This window comes from Triplophysa rosa, linkage group LG10, assembly GCF_024868665.1.
Source record: "Triplophysa rosa linkage group LG10, Trosa_1v2, whole genome shotgun sequence".
NCBI classification, from domain to species: Eukaryota; Metazoa; Chordata; class Actinopteri; order Cypriniformes; family Nemacheilidae; genus Triplophysa; species Triplophysa rosa.
In genome coordinates this window covers 23,476,045-23,492,178 of record NC_079899.1, presented here as the reverse complement: position 1 = coordinate 23,492,178, position 16,134 = coordinate 23,476,045, and the positions used below count along the sequence as shown (strand labels likewise).

Here is a 16,134-nt window from a genome sequence, read left to right as displayed (position 1 = left end):
GAACAATGTGTATATCTACAGAAAGAACTGATCAAAGTTCAGTTCAAAAACCAAAGTTTTTCGTTGTATCATTGTTTGAGCAGTCTTAGTTCTTTTACACCGGAAATCACAGATGATTGCTAATTCATTCAATTCTGTTCGATAAACAGGGACACAAGTGTTTAGGTCTGTTGCTAAGACTCTGGGGTCAAACGTTTACCATGTCCTGGACTCCATGCATGGAATTGTTCAAGCTGCTCAACAAATTTGGCAGAAGGATTCCTTCCTCATTCAGAACTGCGAAGAAAAGAGGTGGGAATTCAATAAAAACAATTTGTGCACACTGAAACCATTTACCCGCTGTATTGTTTTAGTCCTCCGCCATATTGGAAAGGTCAAACAAAATGTCCACAACTAATTTTTTATCAGGGTCGTCCATATCTCTGTGTTTTTTATGTACAGGTATGTGTGTCCTACTGAGAAGAGCATGTTTTACAGCTGTGCAATGACAATCAAGGCATTTTACTACTGTATAGATGGTTCACTATATATTGTGCTTGATCTAGCATATTAGGGACTACATGCCACCACTGTGACCCACTCACATTCAAAACGAATAATGTGCGCTAAAACATCTGGATTGCTATTTGCCTTAGAAGACAGCTCCCTACACAGTGAGGCAGCTTACTAGGGATTGGAACAGAGCTTTGGCGTTTGAGCGTACCTCTGACTGCCGCCATTTGGCCGTGACTGAACAACAGCTCTCCCTCTGAGATGTGTCTGGCTGCTGTCTCGGTCTCAGTCACTGTATCACTGGAACTGGAGCTGCTCTCCTCTGTGGAGGAGGATTCAGACTCAGCAGCAGGCGAAGGAAGTGGAGGTTCCTGAATCACTGGAAAAGGAGGTGGAGGCGCGGTCTGTGGTTTCGAGGGCAGAGGTGAAACTGTAGGGATGAGCGATTCTTCTTCATCCTCTCGGGCTACTGACATCACACTGTTTACACAGAAAGGTGGAGGCGTGTTAGCAAAACAAACATTACATGCAGGGCTACACACATTGACAGACACTTATTTATTTTTTCATTTCACATGAAAGTTAGCCAGTCACAACAGAGGTCATTTGCACATAAACGTTTTCAAATTCAGACCGTTTCATTTTTTAAATAAAATGTTTTTATGAGGGGATGGAGAAAGTGTGGATAAAGATCCTGAAAAACTAAACTGTGATTGTGTCAGGTATAAAAACAAGATTATAAAATGGACAAAATAGAATGAAACTGTAGGTTACCCAATTTAAATAAAAGATGCGCTTTTGCTCGAGTTGTTTGTGAAATTCAATGTCGGAGAAAGCACTTTTCAGTTTATTTATAAGCGCATTTACCATACCTGGGATTGATATAAAACGTATCTTTATGGTCAGCAGGGGGCACTGTGGGCTAACACATTTCATCTGTATTGCACATCATGTCCCAATATCCTAAACCTAAATTGAAAATACTAGCACAACTCATTTTTGTCAATGCAAAAAGTAAATAAAGGATTTCAAACCAAACGTGATTTCACAAATGCATGTTAAAGCAGCTGTAAGTTGTTTTTTTTGTAATGCTGCCTACATTGTTTTGTATAGGTTTTGAGGAGGGACTTATGTATGAAAAATCTGTATGTATGAAACATTGAAATAAGCAGTGTTTGTTTTTTTGCTCTGCATTAGGACAATAATAGGAAAATAAACAGCGCACACTGGAGGAGGCTGCTCCTCTTCTGTCTCGCTGTGTGGCTCTTCCTCCTGTAGGGGGAGCTCTGTGCCTTCCCCTGGGTGGTTCGGCAGGCTGGCTGACTCTGGACTCCGACTGGCAGGAGGAGGAGAGGGTGCGTCCACCCTGACGGGAGATGGGATCGGTGTAGTAGTCGGTGTGTCCACGGGAATTCTAGATGGACCTGAAACAAAGGCAGAAACGTTTTAAGCCTGACTAATACATGTTGGCAGCGTGATTTGTTATTCAGAAAATGTATGATATGGATGACCTGGGGAAGTTAATTCCTGAGGTTGGTTTTCTTCAAGAGGCAAAGCTGTAGAAGGATGTTCGGAGAGATCAGGGGTTCTGACAGGAGATGGCGGCTCTTTGAGGATGGGTTCAGGTGTGGGTACTGGTGTTGGCACTATTGTCAGCTCCTGCAATATGTATTATCTTTAGCACATTAAAATAAGAGTTTACAATACAGCTGCTCATGAATGCAATTTTCAAGACCGTTGAAAACAACGGTTAACAAAAAAAAAATGTTGTCTATTACAGAACCACTGAGACATTTCTCAAAATATCTTTTTTGTGTTCCACCAAAAAACACAACCAGCCTTGTGAAATTGTTGCTTATATATTCCAAATAGGCCGGTCACTTGGATTCAAAAGCTGTTTTTGACTGTGTGCATGCAGTACCTCCTGCGCGTGTGTTTGAGCGGGTTCAGCGGGCACTCTCTGGGTCTCTCTCTGTCCCAGCATTAGAGCAACGGTTTCAGTCAGCACCTCCTTCACACACTCCCTTATGAGCTCAGAGTCCACCGGTACCCCTGCATCCACGAACAACTGCAGACCGGCCCCTCCGGCTGTCTCCACTATAACACAACAACACAAACAGCAAGATGAACATGGGGTAAAGCACTGACCAGCATCATATCGCTGCTGTCCTTCTGAAACCTCGTATCTCCATATTTTGTCATTTTTGTTTTTGCAATAAATCATTATTATTAGTCACCCTTTATGTGTGTCACTGGGTTTTGCAAATATCGAACCAATAAAAAGTATTAAAAAGTGCTTGACGACTCAGTATTTCATCAATGAAAAAGTACTGTGTTTTTTACTATTTCCTGAAAAACTGTGAATTTGGACATCTGAGGTTTTAGAAGGACGGCGACAATATGAGACTGTTTACATGAAAACAGTTAACAGATATGAACAGGGAAATAATTATTATAATTGTCGAAATCAATTGAAAGTTGCACAAAAATAAAATAAATAAACAGTGGCTTGTTTAGGTTGTCTTTTGAAACTGTATATAATATTTTGTATTTTTAAAAATATATATTAAATATTTTAACAGCCATGAACCACAAACCCTAACCTAGAGTCATACGGACACAGCATGTCTTTTTTGCTTTATTTTAGCTTTCTATCTTTCTTATCTCTTCTGTAAACTTGGTCAAATTATAAAAAAAAAAATAAGTTAAATATATTTTTCATATATTTTACACATAGTGTATATGTATATGTATGCATATTATTTTTTCCCGTAAGCTACAAATAGTTAATTGTGTACATCTGGTAAAACTTCACTTTTAGTTACCTTAAAGCTAAATGACATGATCTATATACCACAAAACCGCAAACAACATTTTGGGGTTGGTATAGATTTACATCAAGTCGGTATAATTTAAACAGACAACACTAATATTAACTGCACATACGCAGAATAATTGCATAATGCGTAAATGTCACATGTCAACATTTCCATTAACTATTCCTATATATTTAGTGCCTCAAACTGCGTTTTGACAGCGAAATAATTTACAACAACCTCTCAAACTATTCTGAATTCTTGCACCCGTAAGCATTTCGGACCTTTGCTATTAAAAAGCTAATATACAGAACTGACATTTTTGGCAGAGGTCCTCGTTTCCTTTATTCTAAGGCCAAGCGTTCAAACTCAACTACACGAGGAAGAGTCTGTGCAGGCTGAATATGCTGACAACGGTTTGCTCGCGGCAGACTCGTAGCCTCCTCTGCATATTTGATACATCATTGATCTTTCTATTAAAGGAAAGCGAGAATTAATGAGGCAGGACCTCCGCGCTGGCTGAGCACAAGTGACGCGACGCAGACAGGGATGGAGTGAAGGAGGAGTGTAGCACTTTAATTGGGAAATACTGTCTCGCTGACATTCTTGACAAACGTGCCGCTCATCTCCGACGACACTATGAATCATGTTATGAGTTTGTAGAGTGGAACGTGGTGCCGCTCCGCCACTCTTAGTGTTTTCTGTCAGGCATTATTAATCGTGTTGTTGGTTTTTAACATTGTTCAGAGGCGGCGGTATATTGGTGATGATGTATGACGGCTGAAGAACAGACTGACAAACGTCAGTGCTTAACGTGAGAGATTTTAAATGTGACGGCAAACTCTCACGTGACTTCATGAATTTAGTCGAGCCGTGTGTGTGAAGTGACTTGCATTATTTTGGGATGTTGCATGAAGTGCAGTAGTGGCAAAACGTGAATCTAGTTATTTGTAAATGCAGAACGTTTGATGCACACTCACGCTTTCAATCATTTATTTTACATCGACATTAGCACTGTACTGTTTGTACATATTATTTTTACCTGTGAGATACATTAATTCGGTTTGAATAGCTCACCTATATCTGACGTCACACTATTCTCAAGCTCTGATTGGCTGGCTGGATCAGCCTGGACAGGCTGAGGGAACATTTCAGTGATCATTCTGGCCATGAGCTGTTGCTCCACCCTGTGAGACAAATGTACAACCTGTAATTACACAATAATGACTTGATATGAATGATTACAGCTACTTTTACTTGAATCTTTCCTGCGGCTCAGTGGTTAGAGCATGGCGCTAGCTACGTCAAGGTCATGGGTTTGATCCCAGGGGATTGCACATAGTCATAAACAAAAATGTATAGTACAATGCAATGTAAGTCGCTTTGGATAAAAGTGTCTGCCAAATGCATAAATGTAATCTTCATTTTTCATAAATGTCTTTATTCCTCATGAATTTGTTACTGTGTACATCATGTGCACGACAAAATGTTCATCAATATGTAATATCTTCCTCTGAAACAACTTTTCTGCTGATAACAAATGTTGCATGGGCAGGGACAAATCATATTTACCAGTACTATCAAAGCTCACTTCTTCAACTCAACAAATAGATCTTACCTAGCATTTTTGTTTTGTTTTAGGTATACATATCTAAACATATTTAAATTATTATTGCCCGGTTTTACAGACAAGGCTTAAGGCTAGTCCCAGACTAAAACGAAAGTTTGTCTTAACTGAAAACAACGTGCCCTGAAATATCTTAAAATATGTCATTGCCATTGTTTTCCAATTAAACATTTTTTTATAAAAGCTACTCAAATATCATAATTTAACTAAGGGTTAGTCCTGGCTTAAGCTAAATCCTGTCTGTGAAACCGGGCCTACATCTTCTGTTCTGAAAAAAGCTATTCATGCAAAAATCAGTTAAAATATCTGTCAATGGGTAAAAAATCTTGAATAACGCCCTTAATCATGTTTTTTTTTACTTTATTCTTTTTAAACAAAATAAACTTGAATTTAGCCCATTGGCGGATATTTTCTCAATTTAAGAACAGACTGACGTAATTATTTTATTTTTACGAAAACAAGATCTCAATATCCTAATTCATTTTGCTTCTCAAGCAAAACTCTTGATTTAAGAGTCTTCGATTTAATTTTTAGATATTTGTGCATGGCAGAAGTAGGAAATTAATTTTCTTGCAGTGTAATTTACTCATATCTCACTAATATACTGTATAACATTAGAGGTTACATGACCTCTGAAAGTTTTCTGTAAGCTGACTGAACAAGAAATTAAAGGGGTCATATGGCGCGTGTTTTTCTGTGTCTTTGGTGTGTTATAAGTTGCCCATGCATGTATTAGACACGTAAAATTGTAAAAATTAAAGTGTCGGATCTAAAGCTGCATTCTATCTAAAAGCGTGTGCTCACCCAGACCTGCCTGAAACGCCTCGTGTAACCACACCCCCACAAATCCAATGTATACGCACGTAAGGAGGGCGTACCTGTCAGTACAATTGAAGAGGAACCTGATGTTCCAAATAAGAGGCGTCACATTTCTGTCACACGCTTGCAGTATTCGACCAATCACTACGCACTGGATAACTGGCCAATCATAGCACACCTCGCTTTTCAGAGCGATGAGCTTTGTTAAAAATCTGCGCGTATGTGGAAAATACAGCGTTTTTGAACCTTAAATCGTGTTTACACATTGCATTACATCTAAAACAAACGATAATATTCGTTTTAGCCCTGTCATATGACCCCTTTAACCAACATTTAGTTACAATTCAATGATTAGACATGCAGGTATAGTTTGCAATGTATTACTTTTTCCAAACCTACAGGCCAATTCATTTTCATAATTGGATAATCTAAATGTTAAAATATTCACTGAATGATATTTGTAAAGAGTCTCACCAATCCACGAGTCTATTCTCTAGGGTCTCTCTCTGCAGGATGGTGTTGAGAACGGGCTCTGTGAGCGGGGTGGACCGGTGAGGCTGTGGAGGAAACGCTGGGCCATGATACAGAGCGGCAGGAGGAGACGGCAATCCCTTCAGCTCTACAGGAGAGTCTCCGACATGTGTTTCCTGAAATCAACACAAGAATCGCAGCAGTTTTATCGTATACATCTGCCAACAAACAGAAAGGGATTCACTGGTACTGCCAAAATATCCTTGACAGCTCACAAGATCAGACATTGAACTTTCATCACAAAATGACAGCATATAAAATCACAAAAAGTGTGAAGTAACGGCAAACATATGTTAGTCTGCACCGGTCGCAACAGAATGAGAAGCTGTGAAGAAGAAGGATGTTTGTCTTATATAATTTTATCCCGAGTTCTGCGGGCCGGATTTCAACATTTCGGTCACTGGTTTGGATATTGCTCAGATTCCTTTGGCCCGGGCTCAGGAAGGTCTGTGAAAGATGTCATTAGCTCATTTCCAGTGGCCAGGAGCCAGAGAAAGAAGTACATTTTGCCAGCCGGGCGCTGGGCCCGGATGAGGTTTATGGCTTCATCAAAACAGACCCGGCCAAAGCTAAAGCTCTAGAGACTTAGAGGAGTCACATTTAGGAGCTGCCAAAGATCCGAGTCTGCAGTCCAAAAGAGAGTAAGAGCGTGATCACCAGGACCTGCTGTAAAGTTGCTGTGGCCTTTATTTGGTCGTTGGGAAAACTCAGAGTGGGCGAAAAACACGCCAGTCCTCACCGAGAATTCACAAAAACTTAATTACAGGCCATTTCTGTGCAAAACACTTGCATTTTTATTGCACTCAATAACTGATCTTAACTGCCATGCAATAAGACTTGAGAACTTTTTAATTAAAATCACATCACTGAAAAAGACACCAAAACACGCAAGATTTAAAAAAAGAAAACGTCAGTGATGTTTGTGTGGTTCGGGTTAAAACTCTTGAAATTGAAGAATTGAAATCTTCATAATAGAAAACTTCTGTCTTTCATTTACAGAATAATTGATATTGAATTAACAAAAAGTAAAAATGCACAATAAATATGGAAAACGTATGCTTTCTTGGAAATTGCATATGATTTAAGCTAATTAAGTTAACCTCTCTATCGCCCCCTCTGTGTGAAACATAAAATTCCAGGTTACTTTATATACTTTACTTGGGTTGAAGTCAAATGACATACCTGTGAAATCAGACCCAGAAGATAAACTTAAAAAATAATAAATCTTTATAAGAAGTTTACTGTTGTGAATCGGGTAAAATAAGGAGAGTCTTCAATACAAATGCTTATGAACTTGCTCAGTAATACGCAAAAAAAACATGCATTGCTGCTTTAATAAGATTGTAATAATAATAATATATTATTAACAATAATAACAATAACAATAAATGTGTTTTAAATAGCGCCTTTATAGCAGCTTCTCAAGACACTTTACACAATAAAAATAATAATAAAAATAGTGATCACATTATAAACATAAAACAACTATGGTAAAAAATGGTAAACCCATCAGAAAGAACTAATAACTAAGATGAGAAAGCCTACAGATCGCAAACGTGTCTGTCGGACAGCTAATAGACCAGCTTTACAAAAACACACACAAAAAAACATTTTAGACAGAGAGTGAGGGATTTTAACAAAATAATACATACTTCAAAAATCCTGCAAACAGACAGACATCTCTTGAGCAAAACTCTTTATTCTAATAAACCTGTTTAAAAAACAATACCTGTCAGCTCACATTCTCTGTTACCTGAGATAAGATGAGCCCTCTGTGGTTGTGGTGTGCTGCTGAAACCAAAAGGGGGCACTGTGGAAGAGCTCATGTTATCGGTGAGCAAGCCCCCCCCCCCCACCGATTCATTATCCTCATTTGAAACGCTCTTTTTTCCCAGCAAAAGCCTGTGAGAACAACACCGATTCCCTCTTCCAGCCTAATGACTGCCATCCTATTTCTGTGCTAACTGTCGCCTTGCCCTTGTACGACCGTGCGGTACAATCGGCCTAATGCCCAATACTGCGGGTGTCCTGTGCAGCTTGTTAGTGGTAAATATAAGGGGCTTATGGCTCCACGTAAATGCTTGAGTGAGCTGTGACATGAGCAGAATTGTTTACCAGCGTTGCCACAAAGGGAGCAAAAAAGACACGCGATATGCACCACACCCCTTCAATATCAATCCACCGAAAGGCCAATTTAGCGCACATTCTCATTCGATTTTTTTTCCGGGGCGTGTAAAATGTTCTGAGCAGAATGATATTTTAAACTCTCATTCGTTTGCTGGTCTTTGTTAATTAAAGAGAGCGATTCTCCTTCATCCTTTGGCTCTGAAAACCTCATTATTGGAGCACCGTGCCGTCGACGGGCAATTTTTCCAAGATGGAGGGATTTGGAATATTTGTATTTTGAGAATCCAAATGATGAAGGAATCGTCAGGCGGGCCGACATTCTCAGGGTGGACACCAGGCTGTGAAATGACCTTTATGCTGAGAGCTGTGGCGTGTGTATGGGTGGTGACTCGCTGAAATGTGCTTTTAATTGAATGTACCTGGCTGATGTCGGCTACCTCCAAGAAATTGGTTCCAGGAAAGACATTTTCCTCCTCGTCTTCGTGAGCGTGCGGCTCCTCCACGGCCTGTGAGGCGATGATATAGAGACAAAGGTCAAGAAGCTATGCGACATCTGCAAATGACGAAATTCATTAACGGCTTGGAAGATTAGAAACGTGTTGATGTATACGTTAATAAGAAATTTTCATTTAATTGCATTTTAAGCTTGAATGGAAGGTATAGTTCGTTAATAAAAATGACGTCATCCTTTATTCACCTTCATGTCATTTACAACCTTTTTTTCTGTGAAAGACAAAAGAAGATATTTTGAGAAACGTCTCAGTTGTTTTGGGTCCATACAATGGAAGTTAACGGAAGCCAATGTTGTTCGGTCACCAAAATATCTTCTTCTGTGTTCTGTAGAAGAAAGAAAGTCATACAGGTTTGGACTGACATGAGGATAAATAATGGGGGGAACTATCCCTTTAATTCCAGGTTTGACATCCACAAAATCGAAAAAACTTTTCCTACAGTTATCAAGAAGCACCTTTATCCTTGATGCACGTCTTGACACACCTTCAGGACTAAAGGCATGATGCTGAGTACACACACGCACGCGCACACACACACACACGCGCACACACACAACAAAATGCCCGTCACTTCACCAACATCAGGCCTCTAATCTCATTACAGAAGGGACGAGACATTGTCCTTAGGGGACATCTCTACGAAGTATCCATGAATTACACACAGGTCATGAACTGTTACTGTGTAAGTGGTGTGCGTGTGTAAGAAAAGGTAAAAATCACGCATCAGTTTTTCACGTCTTTGTCTCACACAGCTTGGTCTTGTCTCTATGGTAACCGAGAGAATCAGTCTGCTCATATGAATGAGAGGCATGAGTGTGCTGAGTATGGAGACAGTGTTGTACGTGTTGTATTAGACTGTGTTTTCATAGCTTTTTTTGTCATGTTTATTGTGACCAATTAATCAATACAGTAGCTCCATGGTGTACACTGTTTGCTAAATAGTGATGAAATAAACCAAATTAGCAAGGCTACTAATCGATTTTGTGACACTGAACGGATGACTGTACATTATCCCTGTCCTACGTGGTTTGTGTTCCATTGTCTAAGAGAGTCGGTATGCACTGTATGCGTGAAAAATAACTGCATCTGAGCTGCGGTAACACGCAGGACTGCAGCAAATGCGCTGCGAACGCACACTATTACAATTCAGCTCACACACAGTTGCACAATCACACCTGCACGCAAACATTTATTCATATCTGTTTTTGCTTCTAGATTTCAAATTATGCCAACTACACAAAATACATAATCGCATAAAACACCTCTTAACGCAATACAGAGCCAAACAAAATCAAAAAAATAGTTATGTTACATAAGTACATACATGGGAAGCAGTCCCATTTAATTCGCCGTGTCTGACAGGCCTCAGGAGAGAGGTGAATTCAATTTGAAATTTAAAGCCTGTCGGTGGATTTGTGGCTTTGTGAGACTGCATCTGTGAATCTGTAGATGTGCTGTGTGTATTTGTGTGTGTGGTTAGCGGCTGTGGTCTGCCAGGCTGATGAGTCATGGGCATTAACCAGGCAGAGAAAGTGATGAATTTAGCCATGCTGTAATAGTGCCCGGGGCTGGCAGAACTGAACACCTCCGCTGTGCGGCACCGGGAAAGACGATTTGAGACATACATAAATACACATGCGTTTATGCTTCATACTTCACACAAGATGTGAACTACCTTTTTGCATCCTTAACCATTGTAAAATCCCTGTGTTTTATTTGAACGCAGTGGTGTTTTAAAAAAGCTTTGCTTCAGATAAAATTCTGAATCTAATACTCAGAACTGAAAGAAAGGGCAGTAACACATGAATTTTCTCATTTTCCTTTCATAGAGCAAGTGTTAAGTTTCATACTGAACTATACAAAAACGCAACTAAATGTTTTTTTTTTTTAGCTCTTAAAGGAGTAGTTCAGGCAAAAATAAAATGTTTGTCATCCTTTGCTCACCCTCCAGTTGTCACAAACCTGTAAGCATTTATTTGTTGTGCTGAACACAAATGAAGGTATTTTAATGAAAGTTTGTAACTAAGCACTTTGACGAAACACTACTATGGGCGTCAATGGTGACCCAAAACGGCTTATTTTTGGGTGAACTATTCCCTTTAAAGAATGTTGTAGACTCAACACCATTATATCTTACATCCGACACCTCTTTCTACTAGCTAATCGCAACTAAATAAATCTTTAGTAAATATTGAAATTAAGCAGTTAAATTAATTTAACAGTACTAAAGCTGGGAACTGTAGATGCTCAATTCAAAAAATATGTCCCTAACCTTGATACAATACAAAAAACAGAAACCTCCACAAACGTATCACTAAACTCAATTGATTCCAATATAAATGTAAAAGCTGCTCTGCGGTTCTTTCCAGACAGCTGTAATGATTAATATGATGCTAACAGCAGCAGGCAGAGCACAGAGCGTCTTTGTCCTCCCAAACGCTTGCTCAGAATCCTCTGACACAAAGCATTGAAGCTGCATCTGTTGCCTAGCAACCAGATGTGAGCAGCCGAGGTCGGTTTTGGAGGAGTGAGAGCAGAAATCGCTGCCGGCAAAGTCCCCTCTGGATCATTATGAATTCAGCCCCACGCATGCGGAGAAACGCACACACCCCATCCATCTTCATCCGCTCGAGCGCGTTCTGAGAGCACAAGCGCACGCATGCGAGCGCAGGGCTTGGCAAAAATCAATGGCGAAGCAATGAGAAATGCAAACCGTGAACAAAACCGGCCCTTATAGAAGTACAGCACACTGGAGTACTGCCAAACTCTAATGGTATCCATCTATACATTCTCTGAACAGAGCAAAGACCAGCTGGTGTATTAATACCAGAGGTCCTCTGGCCATGGACGGCACATACAAATGTTCAAAGAGAGCACATTCTAAATGTACCCTCCATCTCGGAGAAATATTCATCATATTCATCGGTCTGCAGAAATATTAGTGATGGCTCTGCTACAAGAAAAGCATATCGCTCTCTTTGATGGATAGAAAGAGACAAAAAACAAATATTGAAAACAGGAATGACAACCAACCACATTAATCGCTAGTGATCATTGCTAAGCGTTTCTGTATGACCTCATGGTTATGAAACGTATAGTGTAACGATTTCATTGGCAAATAATGTGAATTTTGCGGTCTAATTTGTGTTGTTTGTGATTTGTGAGGTTTTACATCAATGACGGGTGGAGGAAAGATGGGATCAGCTGAGATCAACGGTGTAGAGGAAGCCGGTCCGCTGCATAAGACGCTCTCAATGTTCACACCAGGCTGAACCTGCAAACAAAACATGTGATGCAAATGCCATTTAAATTCACAAGTTAATAAGTGTCATTTTGGCCCCAGCGAAAGGAAAATACTGCGTATTTACAAATGAAAAATTAGAAAATCTTTGATGATCAGAATGCATCTAAGGGAAATGTACTGCTTGAATGGCTAAAACACAACCGTGTAGTTCTTTGGGTTCAAATGCAATAAAATTGCAGCAATACAGTGATATCAAAGTTCTGCTGTAACTCTCACCTGTATTTCGAGCTGCGGGCGGCGTTTCTTTGGTTCCGACTGGACCTCCAGTAAGATGGTGTTGGGCTTCCGAATGACCGGAGCTGGTTTGGGTTCAGCGATGGTTGTAGGTGGTAAGGAAGTTGTTATAATCGGGGGTTTGTCACTGATGGTGATCTGTGAAGGCACCGGGGCCTGGCTGTCCACTCTGGGCTTACCTAAAACGACAGATACAGAGCGGTGTAGAGATTAAAAATCAGGGCTAGTATCTGAAAGGTTAGAGATTCAATTCAATTCGATTCGATTTATATAGCGCTTTTCACAATGTGCATTGTTCTAAAGCAGCTTTACAGGAGAAAAACAGAAAAACTCAGAAAAGGTTAAACACAGCACAGTGCATGGTGTTTATAGAACAAGCAAGATCATTCTAATAAATAATATTTAATAAAATCAGTCTCCCGGTGAGTAAGCCAACACTGCCCTGTGGCGAGGAACCTAAACCCCAATGATAAATAAATGGAGATACAAACCTCGGGAGAAACCAGTCTCAGCCGGGAGGGCCAGGTCTCCTCTGACGCGTCACTGCTGCACTCACTGACTTTGATTAAAAGTTACTGAGTAAATGTTTATGAAGGATATGGAGAGCTTATTAGTTAACTGTTTAGGTCTAATTTTGTGATGGATATCAGACAACAGAGGAATGTTATAAGCAGGGAAAATAGTAATGGCATAATGTAACTGAGTGCAGCTATAACTTTAAACTGCCGTCATGTGATGTTAGTTTAGCATTAAATACTAAGTATTGTAAATTTAGCATTAATGTGACAAGTAGTCCGTCTTTGCTCTTGGGGATGGAATTGCCTGAGCTGGGTTGGTCAGATGGTCACTTTCTGAATTTTGCAATGGGCTATCCATAAACTGTCATTACGGCTTGTGTTATGAACGCTGACTGTTTTTGTTTTGTATCTAGAAGCATTTGTCAAGTTTATTCATATAGCACTTTTACAATTTTGCATTGTTGAAAAGCAACATGCAATAAATAAATAAACAGATATAGGAAGAAAAATAATAAATAAAGAATGGGAAATTATATATATATATAGCTGCAAAAAAATGTTTTCAGTTTTTCTGAATTTACAATTTATAGCTACCTGTTTAAGTATTAAGTAAAATGATAATTTTTGTTTCATTCTGTGAATTATGATCTCGTGTCAACATTTCATTCCATTTATTTGCAGAAATTTAGCATAATTTGCAGACAAAATACCAAAAAAAGATACAGTATTTGCATATCTGGAATACTGCAAAGAAAACAAGTTCATATTCATGTATAAACAACACAATACTAATGTTTACATGTATTTTATGATCAGTTCAAATATGAATACAGTATATGATGGAATAAATCAGAGTTTTTCATGTGTCTTGGCATTCTCTATCGTCTTTCACATTGCTGTTGGGTCTTTCAGACTATTGTCATGAATAATTGTGTGTAGGTTTGTGTTTATGCACTTTGCAGAACTTCACTATAAAAACAACATCAGCTAAATGACTAGACTTAAAAAAGGATGCAGTTTCTCGTGCACTGGGGATATCTGTCTGCAGAATTAAAGAGGCTACATTAAACCGAGAGGACTCTTCCGCAGGATACAAGAGTGGATTAACAACACATTTAGACAGCCGAAAGCTGCCCCTGCCAAACCCCTGAAGTCTGCACATCCATCGGCCCAATGCAGCAGAGATAACATCAACACGCGCTGTTTACAGGCAAGGACACAGCGAGACCCCAATACTCACGCAAGAGGGATATTAAAGACAGACACACTCCTGCGGATAAAGCCCACACACACCTACTCATTACTTCACCGCTCAACACACTTCAGTGGGATTGTAAAGGACGTTCACGGTACTTCAAACCGCCGTGTCTGTCCAAAACCCATTCGCACACATCTGGCAAAGCGGAAGGCAAGCGTCTGTTCTGTAACGGTACCAAAAGACAAAGCGGTTCAGCCAGAGTGCGCTAGAGGTTTGTGTCATCCCTGTTTGCGGGAAGGCAGATTACGGACACGCACGCCCCATTACAGAGACGCGAGTCTGGACTCGGCACATTAACGGCGAACGAGGAGGCTCGCATTAGCATAAATCTGCTGCGAGCGCAGCAATCTGTTTTTCCCAGCCTTCCATGCAAAGCAGGGGAAACATAAGCTTTACGATTTCCATAATTTGGCTGAAGGGCATCCAAACAGTGGCTCAGGAGCAAGAAGTACTGACTCATCTGGAATGCACAAATAGTTCTGATAGCAAACATGTGGGCTGCGCTGCAGGACTGCAGACGGAGGAAAGACATTTGTATTCCACAACCTCGAGAGAGAGAGTTTGCGAAATACGAAACGAGATTGGACAGATTAGCGCAGTGATGGACGGCGAGAGGGTAGGGAGTGATGCTATTTTAGCGACCCAGAGAGGCCGCCAGGCATGCGAGGAAACAAAGACCAGAATCGGGTGACAGAATTTACTTCCCTTATACCTAAAAATGCACGGGAACACATCCAGGAACGTGTAAATCACTGATTTTATCGGACCCGAGGCCGTTGCTGTGCAGGTCAGTGGAAAAAGAAAAGAGGTTATGATGGTTAAAGTCCCAGTGAAATCAAAAATGACGATTCTTATTTTTTCATGAAATTTTGCAGCGTTTATAGTAAATAGCTTATCACTGTGGGTCATTTTCTTTTTAAAATTCATGCACCCTCATAATCTTCAGTTAAAATAAGAAAATGCACTTCCGCCCTGAAATGACTATCCATCTCAAATGACGCAAATTAGATGCTGTGGGCAGAGCATCCGTTAACTCCTCCCCTTCAACTGTCAGTCTGCTGCCAGTTTCATTTCAAAATCAATGCAGCAGCTGTTTTTACACACCCAATCAATTCGCAGTGAAAAACGCAAGCCACGCCCACTAATTTTCTCCTTTGAAATTCCTTTTCACTCGGAAATGTGTCAGAATACGGAAGTAAAAAAGATCGCAACTTTCAGTTCACGGAGACTTTAAGACAAAAAAAGCTCAGAAATGTATGTGCGCACACTGCCTCTTCTGCAACCGCACGCAATTTTAACGCAACAAATGAAGTCACGTCTTCACTACGGGGGACAACAACACAAGAGTAATTTCTCTTTCAATCAATAAACTATAAGCATTCACCCCTGAGACAGCAAGACACTGTGAGCTCAAGCTGCTCAGTGCCTGCGTGCAAGAGAAGGGAAGCAAGCAAATTAAGAGTTTCAGCAATTTCTTTATCAATGAGTGCGTTTACATGCACAAAATAAATCTATCAAAAATCATCTTAAAAGGAAACCTGTTTCCACTTGTTTACATGCATTGTAATAAACCGGCTACGCATAAAACCGCGTTTACATGGAAGTTTGAGACTTGCCGGGTTTCTTGCGTGCAGTGACGTCGCCGTCAATAGTCTGTTTAGTAATTAAAAATGCAGCGGGAAAACGGTCAGAAGCTGTATTTTTATATCTCTTCTCAAGTCCGCAGTACCTGCATATGCAACAATAGTTCTTCATTTTGACGTTTCTACATCAACAGTATGATTCGAGAGCGGACTTTTACGCGTTATTTTACTATTACTTTGGGACTTTTACTATTAATATATACATAAACAAAACTGAGAGAAAACCAGTAAAGGCGTTTACATGCAGCGCAAA

General features: G+C 40.0%; 1 protein-coding gene across 4 annotated transcripts in view; it reads right to left on the bottom strand.

The window, feature by feature from the left end:
* The window catches only part of kiaa0586 (KIAA0586 ortholog), a 103,269-nt gene that overhangs the window by 31,876 nt on the left and 55,259 nt on the right, over positions 1 to 16,134 (bottom strand). For all 4 annotated transcript variants that reach the window (XM_057344382.1, XM_057344381.1, XM_057344383.1 and 1 more), the window contains exons 18-27: positions 12,445 to 12,641; positions 12,097 to 12,198; positions 8,832 to 8,918; positions 6,229 to 6,401; positions 4,386 to 4,495; positions 2,414 to 2,589; positions 2,004 to 2,151; positions 1,718 to 1,916; positions 704 to 972; positions 200 to 276 (exon numbers count right to left, since the gene is read on the bottom strand). In XM_057344382.1, coding sequence (XP_057200365.1) covers positions 200 to 276; positions 704 to 972; positions 1,718 to 1,916; positions 2,004 to 2,151; positions 2,414 to 2,589; positions 4,386 to 4,495; positions 6,229 to 6,401; positions 8,832 to 8,918; positions 12,097 to 12,198; positions 12,445 to 12,641 — 1,538 coding nt within the window. The remainder of the gene's footprint in view (positions 1 to 199; positions 277 to 703; positions 973 to 1,717; positions 1,917 to 2,003; positions 2,152 to 2,413; positions 2,590 to 4,385; positions 4,496 to 6,228; positions 6,402 to 8,831; positions 8,919 to 12,096; positions 12,199 to 12,444; positions 12,642 to 16,134) is intronic.